General features: G+C 41.2%; 1 protein-coding gene across 11 annotated transcripts in view; it reads right to left on the reverse strand.

Moving 5' to 3' along the window:
* Nucleotides 1-2,188: 2,188 nt before the first annotated feature.
* The window catches only part of ST6GAL2 (ST6 beta-galactoside alpha-2,6-sialyltransferase 2), a 74,497-nt gene continuing 50,748 nt past the window's right edge, over nt 2,189-25,937 (reverse strand). For all 11 annotated transcript variants that reach the window (XM_014791702.2, XM_087426325.1, XM_087426328.1 and 8 more), the window contains 2 exons: nt 21,539-21,713; nt 2,189-7,077 (listed from right to left, as the gene is read on the reverse strand). In XM_014791702.2, coding sequence (XP_014647188.1) covers nt 6,806-7,077; nt 21,539-21,713 — 447 coding nt within the window. In that variant the 3' untranslated portion in view covers nt 2,189-6,805. The remainder of the gene's footprint in view (nt 7,078-21,538; nt 21,714-25,937) is intronic.

A 25,937-nucleotide genomic window follows, 5' to 3' on the forward strand; every position in this document is an offset into this window, starting at 1 on the left:
CCCTTTGCCATGTGACATCACACATTCACAGGTTCTGGAGATTATGACACAGACATCTTTAGGGGGCAATTATTTTGCCCACCACAGGTTCACACATAGGATGGAATTGCTGAGTCTTTTGGTCACTGTATCTTTAATTTTTTGAGGAACTGTCAAACTGTTTTCCTAAGCAGATACATCATTTTACATTCCCACCAGCAATGTGTGAGGGCTCCAATTTCTCCACATCCTCACCAATGCTTGTCATGTCTGGTTTTTGATTATTGCCATCCTAGTGGGTATGAAGTGGTATTGTAATTGAACATAAGTAAGGCCATCTTGTAAGTGATGATAAGTGAGGCCATCTTGTTATACGAAATAACCCTGTCTTGGTTGAAACCTTTCTAGCATGGGATCATTATAAATTGCTACACGCTCTCATGATTTTCTGGCCCTGATCCTGTGTACCTACCCCTGCTGAGGTCCTCTGATAGCTTTGCTCTTAACAATTTTAATGAATTTTCGCAGGGAATAAGAAGGCCTCCAGGAAGAAAGAGCACCTGTAGAATATTCATCATCATCAACAGAAGAAAAGAACAGTGAGAGATCCTGGAGTCCGCCATGTACATTTCTGAACCCCCTCCTTACTGCCCATTTTTCCTATGTAACTACCTCAAAATTCTGTAATTCTTGAAGATGGGTTTTTGAGCCATTAGTCACCTGTCTTCCAATTGGCCAGCTAATTAAATTAAACTTCATTCTCAATCTCTAACTTGTTGTGATTAATTGGCTCAGACTGCAGGGAGCAGAGGGAGCCCATTGCTCAGTATCTGCATCAGTATCACATTGTGGCTTTGACTTACATTACCCTAATGACTAATGATGTTGAGCATTTTTTCAAGGGCTTAATGTCCAGTTGCATATCTTCTTTGTAGAAACATCTGTTCAAATCCTTTTCCCATTTAAATTGGGCTTCTTGGCTTTTTATTATTCAGTTGTAAAAGTTCTTTATATATTCCGGATTAGGCCTTTATCAGACAATTGATTTGCAAATATTTTCTCCCATTTTGTGGCTTATCTTTTCACTTTTTTGATGGTGTTCTCTGAAACACAAAAGTTTTTAATTTGATGAAGTCCAATTTATATATCTTCAAATTGTAGCTTAGAAGAAAATCCTGGAGACAATAGTAGCACACTCTTTAAAAAGTGGTGTATCACCATTACTTTTGATGATGCAGAGGACAGTTTTGGGGTTTCCCTTTCCCTACCCCGTCCTTCACCCCCACCTCCTTCCCCTCGTTCCTCCTTCACCTCTTTGCACGCTACCTACAGTATAACTCCTTTTTTTCCCCCTTAATCCTCCAGAAGCATCAGGTCTCAGAGGCTGCTGTGTCTCCTGTGCGTGCACCCCAGCATCCAGGGCAGCTCCTCCCCGCTGCTCTCTGTGTGGAGTAGCATCCTCTCGAGCGTTCCACCTCCCGTCCTTCCTCATCAGGGCCCTCGAGGCCAGGCCTGCATTTTAATTGTCAGGAAACAAGCAGTCATCTTGCAGGGACAGAAAAATGACGGTAATGCAGAGGTGGCGGGCATCCTCGCTACCTCAGCACGACGTCAGGGGTCATCACGTCTCCAGGATCCCCAGCTGCTCACCTCAGTCCTCGCATCAGACACCCAGAATGCCTCCCTTTAGGGATTCCTTTACATTCTAACCAGAAGGGACAGACGATCGGGAATTTCGAGGAGCCTACTTAACTGGTTTTCCCTTCGGGTGATGAGGATGAGAATACCAAGGCTAACTGGATGTTGTAGGGGTAATGTGATTTCAATGTCTCCTAGCTTTCCTCTAACCACACATTTTCTAAGAATTAAAGCCCTGTCACACTGGGAAAGGGTCTCCCAAGGAAATAAATTAATCAAAATGCTGGGCTCCTAAGTCAACAAGAGGCTACGCTTGCCTACACAGGCCTTTTCTGCTTGACTTTGCCGTGGCCATTCTCCCACAGGGTGATTAACCCCGAGGAAGAAAACTGAGCAGCCTCCGGTCTCAGGCCCGGCTGCATACAGGCTCCTGGTCTGAAGGCATGCTGCTGTGACCTCTTGACAGCCTGCTCATTAGACTTTGGCTATGTGCCATTTTTTTCTGGGGATGGCTCATTATTTTGCCACTCGCTCATTTGTACATGCAACTTCTACAAATCAAAACAGAAACTTCTAGACAAAGGAAAACACATTTTATTTACAAGAAACAAGCCTGTATACTGTGTATACATAAAAATATACAAAACCAAAATAGAAAATATCAAAGTGTTAAAATGTGTACAAACACTTTTAAAATGTGACTCCTGGAAAACCTCAAGCCTTAATTAGTTTGAAGAGTACACATTTCATTTTAAAAATTATCATACAAAAAAATTCCCAAAGCTGTTAAAAAAGTTGACTGGTTTCCACAGGAAAAATTTCATAAGAAACTTATCTAGAGTAAAACAGTGTGTGTGGCACTATAAATGTTAGGTTTTAACACTACTAATGCAGTTAATTTGTTTGAAACCTACCTAGTAAGAAGACTATTTTCCATAAAACCAATAAATGTTTCTTCCCCTAATCTTGTAAAGCCATGAGCTATAGATAAACTTCTCATCCAAGTTCAGAGTTCAATCAGGCTCTGACCAGGAGACAATCTTCAGGCAGTGGTCCTACCTTCACAGTGCCTTTTAAACGCTTCTGCCATACTTTTCAATGTAGCCAGGGCGTGTACAATACGAGTGTGGGAAGACTGAATTTTTTTTTTAACTGAAGGACATACAACATTTGCTTCCTTCTTTTAAAAAAATGGTGTTTGCATACTTAAAATAAAATTTATTGCAAAGATTCCAGAAATAAAGTTTGATGAAAAAACACAATATGAAACCAACCATGTGTGTAGATATGTATATATACAATTATATAACTATATCTACATGCACACTTTTTTATAACAAGAGTAAGAACTGCATCAATGTCTTTAATTCTTTAAATTCTATTATTCCAAGCTTGTAGAGCAATATGCTAGATTATTTTTTCTTACTAAAAGGCTTCATTCATTTAATAAAACAAGAATCAGAACCTAAAATTTATTTCCTTAAATTAACAGAGAAATATCTTTCATTTACCGATTGTGTAAATAATGCCCGAGTGACAGAAGCATGCAGAATAATTTCACAATGGAAATATCCAGAGTATAAAAAACAAGTTTAAACTCAGGCACATTTTACCTAAGCAATTACTTTCTAAATGTAGCTGCCTTCAACAGCTGTGTAACCACTGGGTACGAGCTCTAATCTACCAGAAACAGAGGAGCTGAAACAGACAATGTGATAGAATATATTCAGAGACTATCTGGCGTATGCACTCAGTCACGCATTTCCTGCTAGTCCCCCGCCTCCTTTCTGTGTCTCTTCCCACAGCTAAGCAGAAATGGTACCAGGACACTTTGGCCTTCAGCCTACATGCACTGTGCACTGATCTCTAAGAAAGGCTGGAGAGAGAACTTGAATCATGTCATTTGTGCACATACCATTACTCACGTGAGACTGATTTCACCTAACGCAGCCCAACAGGACCTAATTAATTCAGTGGACGGAAGTGTTCCTGCACAAAAGGTCAGCCAACAGCATAAGGTATTAATCCGTTCCACCAGAATGAACTGGCTCATACACATACAACAGTTACCCCGGGTAGCTTTAAATAGTTACTTTTATTTCCCAATTTTGAAAATGCTAACGATTATTTCAGCATCGCTTTGTCCAGATGCTGTGGCTACGATGACAGATGATCACTGGACAGTCCAGGATTGATTAAGTGTCTGGCTGAGAGACCGAGGGCACGAGACACATGGAAAGTGCCATTGCTGAAGCAGGGTTCCTCGCGTCTGTGTCCAGGCAGGCAAGGAACGGTGTGCAAAAGCCCCTCACTTGGCCCTTTTTAATGCACTCTCCTGACGTTGCATGATGCTTACATGCAGCTTTTAATTGTCCGCCACTTGGCCCTGTGCACAAAGATCTTGATATTTATAAGCAGCCCTGTAAGGATGTAGTAGGGAAGGTGAGAGACACAAGGCCAGCAATGGTATTTCACGGCAGAGGGACTGGGGAATTGAGTTAGGGAGACTCTAGATGAAGGTGAGCTGTCACTTTTGGTCAGCATTTGTTTCTTTGTGATACCAACAAAAACAAAAAAAGATAATTATCTTGAAACGTAAAGCAACGTGACCACTGTTAGTCCTAAGAGTGAAAAAAGGGACAGCTAATGGCTTCAGGTTGCACAAGGATGTTATCAGCTTCCCTTCACAAAAGTGGATGGAGGGTTTTGGAAGGGACAGAGCCTGGGAGAAGTGTAGTAGGACACCATTTATTCTCAACTGCTCCACAGAAGGGCTGCGTGTTTACTGCAGTTCAGTAAACGTAGAATATAAGGACTTAACCAATGTCTGGCAAAATATTGTCACTTAGGACCAATGTGGCTGATACTAGAAATAGTCATCATGTTAACTATAACTGCCTAATATTTTTGAGAGGCTACACAATTTAAACTTTTAAACAGAACAATGCCCAGCCCACACTATATTAATATGTGTACATTTTCTGAATGTTTAACAGACCCTGATTCCCAAGAGTCTTTAAGGCCATAACAAATTCAAAAATTTTAATTAAATTTCCTTTATTCTTTTCATTCTTTCTGAAGACTGAAAGTACTTTTAAAAAGTACATGTGTTACAACAAAATGCTATTTAAAAATCTTTGAAGTGTCTTTTGGGGCTTTTGAATGTGAATATTTACACTGACCTCCAATAAATTTTCCTCTAACCAAGTTCTCATGTCACCAAAGGGGGTGGTTCTGGATAATAAGGATGCCAAGAAGGAAATCCACTAGGCAGACTATCAAAGGAGCTGCAATGTCCTGTCACCTGAAGGCAGAGCCGGAAGGTCCACGGAGAGCAGGGCTGCAGGAGGACCACTCACCCATGTCACAGCCACCTCACCAGCGTCCTCAGTGAACTCAAGACTCCCTACACATAGGGAGAAGACTAAGCTCGTTCAGGAAATCTGAAAGCAAAGTGGCTTGACCATGTCTGTTCAGACATGAGCTAATGTGTAGGACAAAATTACACATTCCTTTTCACAGATCTAGAAACAAAGCTCTCAAAATGGGTTTTTAGTGGCTATTGTCATGATCAAAACTTTTCAGTTACTCCTACTTCACTATTATCATAAGCCAGAGGAGATGTCTGTTACCCAACCCAATTTCTGCAAAGTAGACCAACTAAACAGAAGCTGTCTGTTTGTGTAAACCATTCTTGCTCAAGAATGTTGTCTTGACAGCACTCAGGAAAAAACTAATCCTGGAACTTAAAAAGCTTTTCCACTAAACTCTCCTGACATTCACACACTTGCAAGGGAGAACATATTTAATTAAGCTGCTATTGTCATTGTCAAGAAGACTTAACTGTACCACTGAGATACGTTTTGGTTATATACTGAAATAGCATGTTTAACTAAAGTATTCCAAAATGTTTCTGTTTCACTACTTTCACAGCAAAAGAATTTTTGCTTTTTTGCAAAAATTTGAGGTTGAGGTTAAAAGAAAAACAAAACAGAACTCAATATAGCTAACACATTGGGATGACAACTTTCCCTCTAGCATATGTGTATTTTCCTTGTTGTTACAGAGCAATGCTGTCACACAATTTTATTTAATTATATGGCTTTGTTATGTTGCTTATATAAAACATATCTGTGAAAACAAGGATGGGATTCCTAAACATCTGTCTGTAGGAAGAATTAGTGAAAATTCAGTACATTGCTGTCAGGTTCTCAAAGCTGATATTAATGTGCAAGAAATCTGTATAAAAGAGACAGGCGTGCATCCCGAGAAGCACAGGGTGACTGCTCCGCAATCCTTCCTTCCGGACTGGAAGGAGTCCTCCCCCACAGGGGCGTCATGATGTCAGTGCGTCTAACTATAAAGGGGGTGAGGACACCGGCAGGTGAGGAGGTACAAGGCAGGAAAGCCAGAGCTGCGGACGTCCTGTGTGGGCCCCGCGAGTCTGCACTCCTGCGCCAGTCATGCTCCTCCCGCTCTGGGTGGTACTCTTAGTCGAGGAGGAAACACGGCAGGAAAACAAGCGCCTCCTGCGTGGTGCTATTCCAGGGTCAGCTTTTCTTTGGACTGCTGCAGAGGGATGCTTTATGGTTTCAGAAACGTGTCCCAATACAGCAGAGCAAAGCACTCTGCGGGCACCGGGCAGCAGAGAGGAGGGGCATCAGTCTGGTAACAGACATACTGAGGCTTTTTGCCAATAAATCACACACATCTGAGGGATATTTCAGACGTTCATCATCAATGCTAGATCTTCAATGATGAATGCGTGTACAAGTACACTAGAGCCTATAGATACTGCACCTCAACGTGGGTGTTTCCAGGTATAAACCACTTCATAATATCAGGTGTATCATTGAAATCTGCAGCTGAAACCAACCCTGATAAGTGGTACCCATGCCTAAGAAAATGTTATCATTTTTGGAGGTATAGTACCCATTTGCTTTTTTTCTAGCTATCTTTTTTTTTTTGCATCTTTCTTGAGATTTTTTTTCCTTTTAATTCCATTTCTATATTCAAAGCAGTAATAAATACTCAATGGCTTTGAAAGAGAAGAATTCTCATGGTCACCACTACACTACACTCTAAAGACTCAAGACTACATCGCCTAAAATATATCTTCAAGTATTCTTTTGTGACTTAGAGTACCACAGTAGTACCTTATTGCACATTGATTCCCAAGAGTCCCCTTTCAAGAGTGTGGACCAGCGGAGTGGGGCGCAGGGCAGCGCACGGCCCGGAGGCCCGGCAGGACCACCTTCCCCTTGCGGTGCAGGTCCCCCAGGGCGCCTGTGTTGAGGCGCTGCACCAGGAGCTTCTCGTAGAGCAGCGGGTGGTACGCCCCGAGCGTGCAGGCCGCGTCGTGGTACAGCTCGTGGTAGTGGCAAAGCTCCGTCTGCCGGATGGACGGGATGTATTCATACACGTGCACCTCACCGCACATGGACATCATGAGGAGGATTCCTGAAGCAGAAAGAAAATCAGAACCCGATGAACAACTCCAAGTGGAAGGGTAATCTTTCGGAGGAGTGGTGGGAGGGGAATGACTGTGGCAAGAGACACCTGCTCTGCACTCACGTGTTATCTTTATGTTTGCAGTGCTGTCACTTCCAGTAAGTGGCGCGTGTATGGTTCATAGGGCGCGGGGGCATAAGACATAACACTATCATATATTCACTTGTTCAGTGACTACTGTGGGCCCGGGAACAAGAGAGGAAAAGACAAAGTTATTGATCTTAAGGAGACAGCAGTGACAGATCTGCATCCCCAAGTTAGAATATCGTCTATCACATTCTACACACAGGTCCCATCTGATTTGTAATAGTAGGAGTGTTATGTTCCAAAGAAACACATTTTATAAAAAACGTTATAAAACAGTTTCTTGATTATAAAAGTTGTTTGCATAGAAAGAGATGGATTTGGGGACCAAGAGTTTAAGATTCATAGTAACAAAATTGTTCTCACTGAAACCAGCAGTATTAAAGTAGCTTTTTTTTTAATGTTTCAAATAGACAGCTATAAAACCTCATCATCGTTGAGCAAATCTAGTTCCTGATCTAGACTAAAGGGCTATCTTTTCCTAGAACCACCAACACCTTTGCTAACATCCTTTACCTTTAAAAAAATATGCTTATTCCATTTATGAAAGGGATATCCCTTGTTATGAAAAACATAAAGTCACAGTTCCTGTTATAGACAATATTTGCCTGCAGAGGACAATCATATTTCTAATTAATCAACCCTGTTTGTATCATGAAAATCCCCACAACCAGAGAAAGTCTTGCATAGGGGACATGGGAAGAGAAGAGAGCAGGGATCCAGAAAGGTCGCCCAGGGGAGGTGAGACCTGATTGCAGAGTGGCTGCCTGGTGGGAGGCACCCTGTTTGGAAGACTTTAAAGATGTGACTTGAGAGCCAGGAGACTGTTGTGGCTGAGAGAAAAACATATTCCAAACAAAGATAAGCAGATTATTCAGTTCAAACTCTATGAAGTAAAGCTGCTCTCAAGAGCTCTGTCAAAACGTCAAGTTACTGGTCAGCTCCTCTCCTTTTCCTGCCCGTTCTACCCATTTCCTCCTCCTCTTCCACGGCTGAACCCACTGCCTGGCTGGGGCCCCTTCTGTGGGACGGCTGAAAGTGAGAGTGATTCAGGTGGAGCTAAACAACGACCACCCAGCACCAGAGCCTTCTTCCTGAAGTCCCCAAGGGGACTAGGCACCAGCCCCAAAGCGTGCAGCACAGGAGACAGAGAAGGCTCCCTCCTCTGATAAGCAACTACTGCTCTGTAAGCATTTCTCCTCTTCCTCGTAAAATCGTCTATAAGGAAGTGACAGGATGAATAAGAAAGCCATGTGCCCAGGGAGGGGTAAATTCCCCTTTCATTCCCAGTTACTTTAAACCTGAAACAGGATCCCCTCTGATGAGCACGTTCTCTCTCTCGAGTGCCACAGGGCCTGTGTCTGCGGAGCTGAGGATGGCTTTAGTGTTTGCTAACCAGGGGCTGCGGAATGAGTTCTGCACGTGCCTCCAGCGCTGGCTGCTCTCCCTGCCCCGGGCATGGCGTATGGCTGTGCCAGCTGTGCTCGAGGAACCACATCAGAGGATCCTCAACATCCTTCAAATCCTGGACGTCATCCACTCATGTATTTACTGTAACAGTTCCTGCAGATAGTAGTGACGAGGCTTCAAGGGTGCATTTGCACAAAGGCATCTTATAAGCCAGCAGTGGAACTGTACCTGGAAACCGTGAGTCTCTGCTACCTGGGTTGTGTTGTGAGACAATAACACAACCTCATGCGTTGGGACTGTAGTAAATTGTGTATGAGCGGTCACCTTTACAACTCTGGTTCTTCAAGTGGATGGCTTTCAAAAGTGAATGTTGTAATTAAGAAACACGTTAGCCATGTTGTCGGCCTGCCTCCAAAAGCAGTTCTCAGACTTCAGCATGAAAACCAATGACCCAGGCAGCTTGTTACAATGCAGATTCTTGGCACCTGTCCCCACTCCCAGAGATCTGGGCTCCACTGGTTTACGTTGGGGTCCTGGAAATGGAATTTTTAACAATCCTAAACTTCTGTGGTGAAGGCCATTTAAAAAAAAAAAATTATAATCCATCACAGACCAATACTTGTATAAAATAACAATGAATTACTAGAAAAATGACATCCTACATCAAATTGCTATAAAAGTTTCTAAACACTTTCAATTCTACAGCAATCTAGTTAGCGACCAATAACAAATGTTCCTGGACCAACGCTGGTCCGCTTTGAGGACCACGCGGGTCTAACACACATATTCTTTGAAAAACTGTGCTCTCAGGGATCCCTAGGCTGTCTTCTAAGTAGCTAGGTATCCTGCATGTTGGACAGCTAACCTAGAGGGGAGGTGCCCCCACACTCAAGTAAGGAGGACCCTGGGCAGTCTCCTTGGATGTCCTCACTATCGTCTTGGTCTCAAAGAGCTACTAGATCCTTGAATCTGATTATTTTTTCCTAGAAAGTTTCCCAGAGATAATTTTTACTCTTGCTGCTAGTTAATTATTATATTTTAAATCACATATTTGCTAAATATACAGTATAGATTTTTATCATAAGACTAGGCAAAAAGTTATGGTTTCACCATAAGTAAATAAGTACATTTCAGTATTTTCATATATAAATACTTTATATTTTAAAATAACTTCTAGAGCTTCCGAAATACAGAAACCTGTCAGTTCATGACAGTCCAAATTGAAGGCCAAGAGGTTAAGAAAGTGTAGGTTCTTATCTTGAGCTATCTGTGTAAGTCCTCCTAATTTTTGCCTATCCAATACACATTTAGCAACAATGGATTTCCATCTCGTTTTGTACTCTCACACGAACTTGCGGCTTCCTGTAACTATGAGCCTTAGCCTAGATTATCCCAAAATTTAAGTAATAGCCGAATCTGCTCTAAGTGTTTAAACGGAATTGGTATGGCAGCACCTTCAAAGAGAAGGGAAAAATTAACTGACAGTTCCTTGGGTACATGTGAAAGGTGGACAAGGTTTATGGTGGCAAAGGTGTAGAATACTTTTTATTATCTTAAACTTTTTTCAGACAGCATGGTCAATTCATTTGGCATATGCATCTCTGCTTTTTAGTTTATTAAGGCCATTATTATACATAAATTTGAGTTTAGATTCAGGCTCTGTCATACAATAAATACTGAGAATCATCATTGTTAAATGTGGTTAAATATACACATCAGTTTTCCTAGAGTCAACAGTACTTAGCAGTACAAAATCCTGAAGATGCAATTTCTTCATGTTTTGCAAAAAGGAATAGGTAGATATCAATGTTGGAGTTACACAATAGCTCTGGCACAGCTTAGAGTATGTGTGTTAGGGAACAATGGGGTATGGGAGCAGATACTGCAGGGAGGCAGCATTGAGACAGGACGGTAAAGACCAGAGCCTTCAAGCACTGTTGGAGGCCTCTTTGATTAAATTCAACATTTATTAATCGGGGCGCAGCGCTAATAATTGATGAGTTAGAGAAAGTTTCCTGAAGGGGAAACAAAAGCAAACTCAACAACTAATCTTTAAATTTAAAAACTAGTGGCAAGCCTATAACCTACAATTCTTAGACGACTTGAAGAAAGTGTCTTAAACATCGTACTGAGAAAAATGTTTGCACACTGCCACCAGCATCTCTTCCGAAACGCTGTGACGCTGAGCCCCATTATCCACAAATGATATAAAACCAACACCACCTGGCTCTCAGGTGTCCTCTGAATCACCACTAACAAGGTACCACGTCCAGAGTCCCCAGCCCAGCCTCAGGTTTGATGAACTGCTAGGAGGACCAACAGGATCCAGCGTACAGTTGCCCTCAGCTGTGATGTGTTAAGGCTAAAGGCTAGAATTCGAAACCAACAAAAGGGAAAGGCTCCCCTCAGGGCGAAGTCCAGGGGAAACCAGCACAAGCTTCCAGAGTCTTCTCCCAGTGGAGTCACACAGGGTTTGCTTAATTCCCCCAGCAACACATGTGAAATGCTGCCAATCAAGGAAGCTTTTCAGAGACTCAGAGCTCAAGGTTCTTACGGAGAGCTGTTCACGTGGGCAGTCTCTGCCTGGCACACACCAAAATTCCAGACTACCAGAAGCAAAGTGGTGCTTGGTACCAACCACGGTGCCTGCACAAACAGTCTCGGCACAGTGGACGGCTCTCATCAGTTACAGAGGTGGGAACCCTCCCCAAATCCAAGTTCCCAGATGTCAGCCAAGGGCCAACCTCGTAAGCAGGACTTCTAACGCTCATCAGTCAGGCCTGCCATGTTAAACCTTTCCTGCACAGATACCATGTATGTATAAATTCACAGTGTCACGTTACATCATAATCATTTCCCCATGCCAGACCAACATGAGGAATTCACATCTGGTTATGCTAAAAATGTTATTATTTTTTTTTCATTTCCTTTCTTAGCACTGCTCAAGATTATCTAAAAAGCAAGAAGAAGACAAATCATTGAATACTATGCTATTCAGTAAAGAATTTTTTAAAAATCACTTAAGGAACTGTTATGTTAAATAATTTTGTTTATAGACTACCAAAAAGTAACTGCTTTCATCACTAATAAAATTTTACTGCTTTCAACGTGGAGCTGGACTTTTTGATAGGCAAATCAATGACTAGACACTTTTTAATGTATTTCTCAAAGCCAATCAAACAGGCACGTGGCCAGCTTTGTAAAATTTTTAAACATAATTCAATTACTGTTAAGTTTCTTTGGGCAGTTTTTATAAATGAGTCCATATTAGGGATTCATTTGAAGAAAGAAAGTGCAAATTTTTTCCGGGCAGTTATGACTCAAGAGGCATTCATTTGCCAAATTGTATGTTTTTAAATATTGTATAATACAATATAATTATCAAACCAATTAAAAAGCATTTCAACTGGTCTTAACAAAATGTCACATTATATGACTCAGCATAATAAGCAGTATGAACACTTATTTATTTGCTCCAAAACTTGGATAAAAAGCAAACTTCAATCTGTGTTCAGAGTATCATAAATTCTGAATGAATGAGGTTTCTCCCATAAACTCAACTTTGCACATATACATGTACTTGATGTGTTTCCAGAGTCCAACAGAGTTTAATCATTTAGCTTTTACCTTAATTGTAATTACATTAAAATTATCTTGCTTTTCACCTGGAAAAATATTTAAAATAACATCAAAAATTATTAAGAATAATAGAATTTTCTCCTTGATGAACACATCCTTTCAACATGTGGCAAATCAGCTATGGGTATAAACAGAACATAATACAAGTGACAGGAAAAAGACTGGCTTACATCAATTCCAGTGAACAAGTGAACATAGTTCATGTGTGAGGTAAATTAGGAATTTCTGAGAACTGTCAATAGAACAATGCAAAGCGTATTTCTGAATGAGTGGTGAGGAGGAAAGGCTAAGTGTATGGAAAAGGCCAGTCTAATGGAAATCTAACAGCTGTTTTGTGGTTTCCCCATAAATTCACCTTAAAATGGAAAATTATAAAGAGCTGTACTTAAAATTATTTAAAGAGCAAAAGTGACTTTTTAAGTGCGATTTCCAGAAAATATATGTAATATTTTACAAATATTAAAAGGTGGTTCAGTCTAAAGTTGATGTAATAAAATAACCTAAGAAGCATTCACCATAGGAAATAAAAGCATATAATGCAAGAATAATACTGGAAGGCCAATTTTTAGCTCATTTATCTTACATTATTTGATGGGAAACACAGGATTCATTATTCACAGGGAAATGCAAAAGGATGTTCCTAATCAATATAATTATGAGGCATTTCACACAATCGTAAATGTTGATGTTAAGTGGCTTATTTTCCGTTATTATTTTGTGTTAATCATGGATGATGTATTGGAAAATTAGAACCCCAAATGCAATATAAAAGAGAAAAGAAGTTATGACTTTTTTAAAGCATATTATCCTTGTGCATATATTAAAATAGCCTGAAATTACAGTGTTTGCATCTGAATTCCAGAAATATTACTTATTATATAATCAGTAGTGGCTGCCTTTTAAAAAGCTGGAGGAGGTGTTGGTGGTATCTACGTAAAAACATTGTCAATTGTAGATTATAAGCAAGTCCCATCTCTAGGCTGCTCATCCAAACCCGTGCTACCAGGCCTGTCTGCCTGACGGTGCTCAGCCTATGAGCCAAGGGTGGTGTCTCTCGGCGTGGCAGGATGCCCTACTGTATGTCGAAACCAATCCAGCCACGCTTTATGACCCCAGGTGAGCTCACTGACCTTCTATAAAAATATCTGTCTTTATGAGAGCAAAATGGAAAGCGAGGGATACCAAGTAAATTATTCCTTATCCTCAGTCAGGCTATGGTACAGTCAAAATGACTTCATAGTACCAAATAAGATAAATCTCTTTTTTTTTTTTTGTGAGGAAGATCAGCCCTGAGGTAACATCCATGCTAATCCTCCTCTTTTTGCTGAGGAAGACTGGCTCTGAGCTAACATCTATTGCCAATCCTCCTCCTTCCCCACCCCCTCCCAGGCCCCAGTAGATAGTTGTATGCCATAGTTGCACATCCTTCTAGTTGCTGTATGTGGGACGCGGCCTCAGCATGGCCAGAGAAGCAGAGCGTCAGTGCATGCCCGGGATCTGAACCCGGGCCACCAGTAGCGGAGTGTGTGCACTTAACTGCTAAGCCACGGGGCCGGCCCAAGATAAATCTCTAGTATCTACCTAGGGATGAAAGAGAGGAACGCTCCTCCTATGTGAACAAGTAGCTCCCCAGTAGGCAGAGGGTATGGAACCTAATAAGATGAAAAAGTTGTTCCAAAGAAACAAGTCCCTATGGATCATCTAAATTACCTTGATCCGTGTTACTTCCTTTTAATTTTAAATATACATGAGCGGTCCAAGAGGTGTAAGAATCTCTTTATTGTTTCTCTGGAAAAGAGGATGGTACATGTAATACATTTCCAATGTATCTACTAGTGTGCCTCTTTCTGTGAACTGTAAGGACAAATATGGACTCTGATTAGAAATTCAAAGAAAAAGTAGTATGTCAACACTTACCAACAATCATCAAAACGTCATACCCTTTGCTCAGCACTAACACTCCTGGGAATTTATCTTAAGGAAATAGTTTAAAGGAAAGAAAAGTGCATATATTCACATATAGAATAAACTGTAGTATGTATTAGTACATATAGTAATGACTCATCAATATAATTGTTTGATAATATCAAATAATTTGAAATAAACTGAATACACAACAACTAAAAATAAGCATAAATTATGATATATCTATTTGATGTAATGATATGGTTTCTGTAATAGCAAAGAAAATAAAAGACTATTTTCACCTTGATTACATACCTTAATGAGACAATGGTCTTTTTATATTTGGGAATATAGTCTTATTTGACCTATCATAAAGTTTTAGATGAAGTACATCACAATAATAGTAAACAGTCCATATTAGCTCTCGTGCCCGGCACATGATAATTCGAAGACAAGGATACTATTAGTATCTTCATTTTCTAGGTGAAAGAACGAGGTTTGGCGACATTAAGTAACTTGCTCAAGGTCACACACTTAGTTAACTGGTGGAGCCAAGATTTGATTCTGGCCTCTGCAAAGCCCAGGACCTCAACCACAGTGGACATGTAAAGTGATACGGGAGGAGATGGGCATCTGGCTACAGGTGAGACCACCTGAATTAAAGGCAAGAGTCTATAAGGTGACATAAATCGCCATCTTCCCACTCACTTGTTCATCCATTCAGCAAACATTTATTATGCACGGTGCCACGCACCGAAGGAGGCTCATTCATTACAACATGAAGGATAAGTAAGTCTAGATGTGGTCAAGATTCAGAAGAGTATAGACTGAAATAAAATTAGGATGGCAGTAGTGGGGGTGAGGGGTTGTTTCGTGTTTTAAAAAATGTTTAAATATTTAGTTATAATGTTATTTTCCCTTTTTATAAGGCCTACAAAGGAGATTCTTCCAAAAATAGTTGCAAAGAAAGACACTCTGGCTCCTTAAGGTTTGATGAAAGCTTTGGGCCAATATCTATGTCAGCATAAATAATATCTCTAAACCACCTGAGACTAACCTATGTTAATAAAATGAGATTTCTTTAAAAAGTTAGTCAAGTTTGCACTGATTTCCACATAATGACCTTGTTACCAAAAGTCAAAATATATTTACACAGTTATATTAAAATGTTTTGAAAAATAATTATCAGTAATCAATGTGCAACTTTGAGTTAGGTTTCACGTTTAATTGTAGTAAACGTTCATCTCTTTAATAATGATTTTTCAAATATTTTGTTTGGTAGAGTTGTCTGGTAATAATACTGATTTAATGTTAAAAAAAGAAGAAAACATGGTTTACAAATATTCATTTAGGAATTTGAGAGGACTAACTTCAGTATACATGAAAGATATTGAAACTTTAATAAGTATCTTATTAATATTAAAAGTAAGCTTGAAATTAAAGTATAGTTTAATTCATTTAATATTAAAATGTATTTATATTGTGTCAATATTATAACTTCACATATGTTCTCTAATTCAGTTTTACTATAAAGAAAGCATAATAATTAGCTTTGATAAATTCTTTGTGTATGTGAATTTCAAACTTCTGCAATGTTTTTCCAATAACAAAATGAGTTTCAGGGAGAGGTTTCTAACGTTTGCTTTCTTTCAGTGCTAGGTCAATGTGTTCCTCAAATCCTAGGACTTACTGCTTTCTATGTAGGCAGAAAAAGCAGGGCTATTATTTGTAGATAAAACAAGAATTTATTTAGTTGCAAACTAAGTGTTTGTGCCCAAATCTGATTTTACTAGGACATCTTGTACAAAAGAAAACCTCTCCATAGGAACTGATAATACATATATCCCCCAGAACCCAGGAAAAACCACAGCCCAGTCCCCTCAGGCACTGTGGTCAAAGACAGTGCTGATGCAGAAGCATCTCCAGGCCCGCTCTAACTAAGGAACACTCAGAATGGTGCGCTGGACAGAAATTGCTTCTAGACTCTTCTTCCCTTCAGTATTTATTGCTTCCTTTTTCCCAGCAGAACACACATACACACACACACACACACACACACAGCTCCTATCCAACAAGGCAAGCCCACAGGATCTGTGTGCCATCAAGGAGCCTGCTGGTGCCGGGCTAGGAGTTGCTAATGGAGGTGCAAAAAGGATGTTATGCTTCTTGAAAAGATGTTGGCTGAACCATCTGCCCAAATATTACTGAGGATGGTTTCCTGAAATTAATGAGGTGGGACCCTGCTTGTTGGTTCCCAAACTTAGACCCCACCGAGCAGTATATCCAAGAATCTGGGTCCCAAGATGATAGAACCAACCAACCAAAAAAAAAATCCACTTTTTTTTTGTGAGGACTAGACCTGAGCTAACATCCGATGCCAATCCTCCCCTTTATTCTTGAGGAAGAGTGGCCCTGAGCTAACATCCGTGCCCATCTTCTTCTACTTTATATGGGACGCCGCCACAGCATGGCTTAGCAGGCGTGTGTCAGTGTGCGCCCGGGACCCGAACCTGCGAACCCCGGGCCGCCGAAGTGGAGCGCGCGCACCCAACCGCTTGCGCCACCGGGCCGGCCCCCAAAAATCCACTTTTAAGAAGGACATTTACAGTCAACTGTTATGTATGTCATTTCACAATAAGTTTTTAAGACATAAAAAATGATTCCATTAGTAATGATGGGAGTAAATTTTATAGCTATGTCTTCGAAGAAACAAAAAGAATAATGTATTTGTAGTTAAAAATCTAATAATTCTGGAATACAGGATTTAACGCTACAAAGTTTCAAAAGACAAGCTGTCTTTTTAGTAATATAGTATTTTAACTAAGCACAAATAAAAATATTATTCCAACTATGTTTAAGTATTGCATTAAATAAGGAACTGAGGGAAAGTGAAATCTTAGAAAGAATCCTGTGTTCCCCTACTGGGCCAAAAGCATAAAACCCAGATAGCACATCCATGACTACAGAACCTGTGGACCAGATTTCTCAAGTTTCCTCCAACTTTAAGATTCTAAGAAGCTAGAAGAGTGGTTCTCAGAATCACGTTTATGATACCATAGTAAGTATTGTGGTCTCCTCCTTGCTCTCTCTCTTGGATCCCTTGCTCTGGGGAAGCCAGCTGCCATATTGAGGACAAACAGCCCTAGGGAGAGGTCCACGTGGTGAGGAGCTGGAGGTGGAGGGAGCTGAGGCCTCGGGCCAATAGCCATGGAAATGAGCCATCACCTTGGAAGCAGATCAGCTAGCCAGAGTCTAGACAGCTCAACTGAAACCTGAGAGACACTGAGCCGAATCATTCGGCCAATCTGCTCCCAGATTACTGGCCCACAGAAACTGTGTGAGATAACACATGCTTACTGTTCTTTTCAGTATCTAAGTTTTGGGGTAATTTGCTTCGCAGCATTAGATGACTAATACACAAGCCCTTTGGATGATTCTGATGCATGCTCAACTTTGAGAACTACCGAGCCAGAACATTCATTCATTCACCAATTATTTTTTGTACCTACTATGTGCCAGGCTAAGAGAAGGAATATGATGATGAGCAAAACAGACTCTTCTCAGCTCTTTAGGCATCCTGTCCTTTTCCTCCACTGCGCGTATCATGGTTTGTAATTATATTTTATTTGTGCACACACCTACATAACATCTGTCACCCACCACACTGCAAGTTCCAGGTGGGCAGGACCTTTGCCTGGTTTCCTCACCACCATTCCTCCAGGGCCCAGTCCTGTGCTTGGCACACAGGAGCTGCTCAATTAATATCCATGTGGTGGGTGACTCTTCCCTTCCATCTTCACTGCCTTCTTCCTACATGATGAATTCACGCCCCTGAGAACAGGCTTCTGAATAGCACCAATAACATTACCTCTAAGGGGTTCAGGTGTGTTCCGCTGGGACTCTAACTGCTGTTGGCTAAATTTCCATAAAAAGAAATGTCTTTTGTGTTCAAAGCAGTCAACTTTTAGAGTCCCTCTATTTTATACATGCAGATTCATAAACACATACAAGGGAAATGTATGCAGTGAGTTCTAAGAAATTAAAGGTGAGATTATTTTTCACATATGGATGAGCACGTCAATAGAGAAAAGGGATTCATTCTGCGTCACCTCCAGGTGGAGACCTGTGCTCGTCAGGAAAGCAGAACATCATGGAAACTGCCCCGGTGGTTTCCCTGATGGAGAACGTCCTGCTGGCCCGCTGGCCCATGCACTGGGCAGAACCCTCGACTGCCTGTGCACACTGCAGCATTCTCGTCTCACTTCACGGCTCTGCAATGGCTTCTTCTGTACAGTAACTGACAGCAGAGGTTGGAGTGTTTGGAAATGATGAGGTGGTGCGACAAGTCGAGAGCTTTTCAACGTGACCTTAAAACGTGAAGAGGCATCTGGAGAACACTTTTTGATAACAGAAAACAACACTCATTGATTTTTTTTTTTATTTTTTTTATTTATTTTTTTTTTATTGATGTTTTAATGGTTTCTAACATTGTGAAATTTTGGGTTGTACATTTTTGTTTGTCCATCACCACATATATGACTCCCTTCACCCCTTGTGCCCACCCCCCACCCCCCACCCCCACTGCCCTGGTAACCACAGTCCAGTTTTCTCTGTCCATGTGTTGGTTTATATTCCACATATGAGTGAGATCATGCAGTGTTTGTCTTTCTCTTTCTGGCTTATTTCACTTAACATAATACGCTCCAGGCCCATCCATGTTGTTGCAAATGGGACGATTTTGTCTTTTTTTATGGCTGAGTAGTATTCCATTGTATATATAACACTCATTGATTTTTAAAAATTCTTATGGCCGATAGATTGAGAGGTGGATGACATCATTTTTAGTGATCTTTAAGAGCATCAGATAAATTATAAAACAGACTCTAGCTCTCAGCACATTTCTGAGCAAGACCAAAGAAGAGGTATAATGACTGCACGACATCAGCACGGTATGCATTCAAGGGCGGCCGGGTGCTTAGCTGGGCATAGCCTGCCCAGGCTGTATCTCCTGTCCATCACAGCGAGGGGCTCACCCTCAAACATGGCAAGGGACAGGAGCAGCAAATAAATCTAATGATGTCAGGCCACGTCTTCCATCACCTCTGTATCCCACCCACAGAGCGCAGCCCGCCCAGTGGGACTTAACGATGCCTATGGACACGCTCTTTTCCTTTTGTGATTAGCAAAACCTAACAGTGCTGTTTCCAGACAACTTTCTGTGATGATGGAGATGTTCTTGCTGCACTGCCCAATACAGTAGCAACCAGAAGCACGTGGCTACTGAGAAGCTGAAACGGGGCTAGTGTGACTGAGGAATGGAAGTTTCCCTCGTATTTAATCCTAATTAATTTAAATTTAAATAGCCACATATGGCTAATAGCTGCCATACCAGACAGCACAGTGCTAGAAAATAATAACAATTGCAAATTGGCCCGCTAACTCATCTTTAGAAAGGTTTCATCATTATTCCCATTCCCCATATGAGCATATTGAGGCTCACAGGATTAAGCAACTTGCCCATCATCAGAAAGCTAGTAAATGGCAGAGAAGAATTCACACTCAGCCTGTCCAACCCAACCTCTGCTCCTGCAGTGACATCAAACTGCAATCCCCCTTCTTCACGTAAAAGAAGACTTAAAGGCAGCAGCAGCCTCTGAAAACTCCACATTCTCCTTAAAGAGCCGTGAAAGGAAGCCGGCCACATGTGGCATGACTTCTTTCAACAAAAACACACAGGAAAAAATTCTTCTCCAGCTATGACTGCCTAAGTTGAATCTTTCAAACGACATGTTGATTCTAAGTCTATCCGACAGCCCCTCCAAGGTGTTCTAAAACTTTTGCTCTAATCAAATATCAGCCACATGAATTCACAAGAAGGGAACAATATGAAAAAGACTTCATTAAACTCCTGCCACATCCTATTATGCTGTCTAAGCATTATTCTATCCCACTTAACCTTTGCTGACAAACCAGATTATATTTTCTTTCCTAAATCAATAGGATCCTATAAAACTGCACGAAGGATAAAGAACCTAGGATTTCAAGACTGATTTGGGAATAAAGAGTGTCAAAGGCATGACTTTAAAGGGGAGGGCGTGTACACTCAAGGAAAATAATACACAGAGTTGTATTATAAATTTTGTCTTGAATTCTATGTAAAATATTTCACATTATCACAATACCAGAAACCCACTCCAAAATCTGCAAGCCTGAGTTCAGATACTTGTGTGTCCTGTATCCATAACCAAACCAGTGTTACCTCCATAAACCTCTCCTTCATTCACGGGGACCAACCGGGCACCCAAGTTAAGGTGCAGGGTTGCAAATTCACTGAAATTAGGATAGGAGAACATTACAGGTTTTTGTGGACAAAACTAACATCCTTTGGTTCTATTACTGCTTTCATATTGCCAAGGGGATCTAAGATATTCCTTAATAATATGCTGCTCAGGTAAAATCAAAGAAATAATGGGGTGACAAGCCAAAACATAGGTAAAGAAATGGGGTAAGACCACAAATATTGAAGATCAAAGCTTGGCTGCAAAAAAATATAATAAGCCAAGTGCGAGGATCCTGTTATATAAAATCCATTTTTGGATTAAAGCTTGGGGACCTTGGTCGAGGAAGCTGTACAAGGTCCCAGAATTAGTCTCATCAAAGCCTAGACCTACTGTCTTACAACACACGGCACTATCCTACGGTCGCAAATTCAGCTTCTCAGTCTGGCATCACGTCAGCAACGTGCGAGGGAGTGGGTGGCGGATCAGACATGGCCGAGGTGGGGCCTGTGCCCTCCCCATGAATCTGGTGGGCCCTTGACTGCTCTGACCCACAAAACACAGCACGTGACACTGTACAAGTCTCCAGGCCTCAGCCTTAAGAAACTGGCAGCTTCTATTTCCTGTCTTTTGGAACACTTGCCAGAAGCCTTGAGCTTCCATTTAAGAAGTCCAACTACCTTGACATCACCACGTGAGAGACTACGTGCGGGCACAGGGTCAACAGGCCCGGCTGAGTCCAGCCTCCCAGCCCTCCCTTCCAAGGGGCCAACCACGGGAGTGAAGTGAGCCCCACCACCGAGAGATCCCCCACGGATGCCTGTGGAACGGAAGAATTACCCAGCCAAGCCCGTCCAGACCCTCCAAATCATGAGAAATAATAAAGTAGTTCTTGTTGCACACCTCGAAATTTTGGGGTTGTTTGTTATACAGCAATAGATAACTGGAACATAATGTGTATGTTTTCTTCAGCTCGTCTATTCTCCAAAACCATTAAGTAATTGCTCTTGTTATATTACATGACCATATATTTATTAAATATTAAGCCTGACCCTGCCTAACCACTCAACCATCAATTTTCAATATAGACCTACCAATGAAGCCAGAAGATGGTGGGTTGGGCTGAATCTTCTCCTTGGTGTTCTCCTGGATAAAGTCCCAAAGCTGCCATATAAATTTAGGATGAAGAATGTAAAATGGCTGATTTGGGTTTCTCTGACGATGTTGAACATATGGAGTGAACAGGTTGTAATCTGGCTTCTTGTACCACTAAGAGAGAAAAAAAATCAACACAATCAAGAACAGAGGACCGCAGTGTGAAAAGGAAACCAGGCAGCACCCAGGCCGGTGGGGGGTGGGTTTAGAGGCTGAGGGGCCAGGTGGGCTCGAGGGGGAGGGGAAGGTGATGATTCATCACTTCTAGAGGCACTTCCTCACTGGATCAGGGACTGAGGACAAAGAGGCACCAGGGCTCTAGCCCTGAGGGACTGATGTGTTATCCTTCAGTAAAACAAGGGAGATGGCAGGGCAGGGGTCAGCAGATGTTTCTGTAAAGGGCCACACAGTAACCACTTGAGGCTTTTTGGGCCACACAGTCTCTGCTGCAACTACTGTACTCAATTCTGCCACTGTTCTGCGAAAGTAGCCACATACATAATGATACATAATAAACGGGCACGGCTGTGTTCCAATAAAACTTTATTTACAAAAATAGGGCCAGATTTGGCCCAGGACTGTAGTTTGCTGACCCCTGGGCTCAATCAGTGTATTTAAAAAATATGTTTTCCAAATGTAACCTATAGTGACAGAAAGCGTATCAGCTATTGCCTAGGTCTGGGGTTGGGGCTGGGAAGACTGACAGGGGAGGCACAAGGGAACTCTCTGGAGTGACGGAAATGTTCTATTTCTTAATTGCAGTGGTAGATACATGACTATACTGAAATTGCTAATACTCATAAAACGTACACTTACATTGATTGTACATAAATTATTACATGCAAAAATAAACAATAGATTGATTTTTAAAAAAAATATTTTCAGAAGTCTCTCAGATGCCACCATGAAATGGGATTTGGAGAAGGTGCGTGGGGGACAGGCTTAGCTCACAGGGCTCTGAGGGCCCCACGATCCCTTTAAACAGACACCTTGCATAAATAGGGGGTATATATTAAGACCCCAAATAAAATTCCATGGTTGAAATGGGTTCTGTGGGTTTAAAAATTTTGAAAAGGACTAGGCCAGATCATCTCTAGTAAACTATGCCCCAAGCAATGAGGCAGGGAGAGGGAAGCAAGAGGAATGTGGGACCATCAGTCAGTTCTTTACCCTCCTCCTCCTGGCCCTTACATGGCAGTATCAGAGCACAGGCCCCACAGAAAGCAGCCTGGTGCCTGGATATCAGCACTGTCGCTGCCCACAGCCATCGAGTTGGATAGCTCTGTGCCCTGGGCTTGGATGCTTTCAACAAAGGAAGAAATAAGGTCTAACAGCTAGAAGCTCTCAGTACGTCCCCAAACAGCAAGAAAGCTGTCAGAACTTAAATCTAGAGAACCTCAGCCTGGGAAGGAAGCTGAAAAGTTCAAACATCCATTTGATGCCTGATTCTCAACAGGCAGCACGTATGAGAATCAACCAGAGAGCTTTCTCAAAAAACACAGCTTGAGGCTATATGCTACATTTCTGGAAATAGGGCTCTGACAGATATACTTGGAAAATATTCTCCAGGTGACGCTGATTTGCACTCTGGTTAAGAATCAGTGAGCAATTACACTAGGTAAACGTCCAGCCTCAGTCTCAAGAAGAATAGTGACAGAACGCTCCTTCCAGAGGGACCCATTCCACCTTGGGCAGCTCTCTTAGAAAGTTACCTCTTGGTAGAACCAAGATCTGTTCTCCCACATTCATCCTAAGAAGGCTGCATTCTCTTGGGTCATGGCAGAACCAGTCAAAAGACACTCACAGGCACAGCTGATAGCATCTTTCACGAGGCTAAATGATCATCCATCTTTCCCAGTGCTCTTTAAAAACCAAGTACACTGGCTTTTCATCCAAGGTTTCACCAAAAGTAACTAGCTGCTTGTTCAGAAAAGGAATGATCTGCCAGAATGTCATGAATATAACTTGCTTATATTCTGATGGCTAGTAATAATCTTGTTTACACTATATTACTGAAGATATATCACAAAAAGGCTCAGAGGCAGAAGCCAAAGAGTGGACACTCAAGAAAAGTCTGTAACAGATGCCATTTAAATAATAATGAGCTCTTGATTCACAAAGCTTAGATTCTCTTGCCAAGCATTTCCAATTTACAGGCATACCTCGGAGATATTGTGGGTTCAGTTCCAAATCACTGCGATAAAGCAAATACCACAATAAAGGGAGTCACACAAATTTTTTGGTTTCCCAGGGCATATAAATGTTATGTTTACTGTATATGTATATGTTATGTTTAATACTGTAGTTGATTAACTGTGCAATAGCATTATGTCTAAAAAAAATGTATGTACCTTAATTAAAAAATACTTTATTGCTAAAAAATGCTAACCATCATCTGAGCCTTCCATGAGTCCTAATCTTTTTGCTGGTGGAGGATCTTGCCTTGATGTGATGGCTGCTGACTGATCAGGGTGGTGGTTGCTAAAGGTTGGGATGACTGTGACAATTTCTTAAAATAAGACAACAATGAAGTTTGCCACATCGATTGACTCTTCCTTTCACGAACAATTTCTCTGTAGCATGTGATGCTGTTTGAGAGCATTTTACCCACAGTAGGACTTCTTTCCAAATCAGATTCAATCCTCTCAAACCCTGCCACTGCTTTATCAACTAAGTTTATGTCACATTCTAAATCCTTTGTTGTCATTTCAACAGTCTTTACAGCATCTTCACCAGGAATAGATTCCATCTCAGGAAACCACTTTCTTTGCTCATCCATAAGAGGCAACTCCTCATCCGTTAAAGTTTTATCATGAGATGGCAGCAATTCAGTCACATCTTCAGGCTCCACTTCTAATTCTAGTTCTCTTGCTGTTTCCACCACATCTGTAGTTACTTCCTCCACTGAAGTTTTGAACCCCTCAAAGTCATCCATGAGGGTTGAAATCAACTTCTTCCAAACTCCTGTTAATGTTGATATTTTGACCTCTTCCCATGAATCACGAACGTTATAAATGGCATCTAGAATGGTGAATCCTTTCCAGAAGATTTTCAATTTACTTTGCTCAGATCCATCACACGACTCACTATTTACGACAGCTATAACCTTATAAAACGTATTTCTTAAATAATAAGACTTGAAAGTTGAAATTACTCCTTGATCTATGGGCTGCAGAATGTTGTGTTAGATTAATGAAAACAACATTAATCTTGCTGTACATCTCCATCCGAGCTCTTGGGTGACCAGGTATCAATGAGCATTACTGTCAATGAGCAGTAATATTTTGAAAGGAATCTTTTTTTCTGAGCAGTAGTCTCAACAGCAGGCTTAAAATATTCAGTAAACCATGTTGTAAGCAGACGTGCTGTCATCCAGGCTTGGTTGTTCCATTTATAGAGCACAGGCAGAGTAGATTTCACGTAATTCTTAAGGGCTCTAGGATTTTCGGAATGGTGAGTGAGCACTGGCTTCAACTTAAAGTCACCAACTGCATTAGCCCCTAACAAGAGTCAGCCTGTTCTTTGAAGCTTTGAAAGTAGGCACTGACTTCTCCTCTTGAGCTATGAAAGGTCTAGATGGCATCTTCTTCCCATATAAAGCTGTTTTGTATACATTGAAAATCTGTTGTTTAGTGTAGTCACCTTCATTAATTATCTTAGCCAGATCTTCTGGATAACTTGCAGGTTCTCCATCAGCACTTGCTGCTTCACCTTACACTTTTATGTTACGTAGATGGCTTCTTTCCTTAAACCTCATAACTCAACGTCGGCTAACTTCAAACTTTCTTCTGCAGCTTCCTCACCTCTCTCCACCTTCACAGAATTGAAGAGAGCTAGGGCCTTGTTCTGGATTAGGCTTTGGCTTAAGGGAATGTTGTGGCTGGTTTGATCTTCAGACCACTAAAACTTTCTCCATATCAGCAATAAGGCTGTTTCACTTTTTTTGTGTTCATTTGTTTCTTTCTGTTTCAATTGTGTGTTCACTGAAATAGCACTTTCAATTTTCTTCAAGAACTTTTCCTTTGCGTTCACAGCTTGGCTAACTTCGGCACAAGAGGCCTAGCTTTCAGCCTGTCTTGGCTTTCTACTGCCTTCCTCACTAAGCTTAATCATTTCGAGCTTTTGATTTCAAGTGAGAGACATGTGACTCTTCCTTTCACTTGAACCCTTAAAGGCCATTGTAGGGTTATTAATTGGCCTAATTTCAACATTGTTGTGTCTTAGGGAGTAGGGAGGCTCAAGGAGAGGGAGATGGAAAAATGGCCTGTCAGGGGAGCAGTCAGTACACACACAACATTTTATCAACTAAGTTTGATGTCTTATATGGGCATGGTTCAT

Source organism: Ceratotherium simum, chromosome 40 (genome assembly GCF_057802395.1).
Source record: "Ceratotherium simum simum isolate JZ-2026a chromosome 40, ASM5780239v1, whole genome shotgun sequence".
Classification (NCBI taxonomy): Eukaryota; Metazoa; Chordata; class Mammalia; order Perissodactyla; family Rhinocerotidae; genus Ceratotherium; species Ceratotherium simum.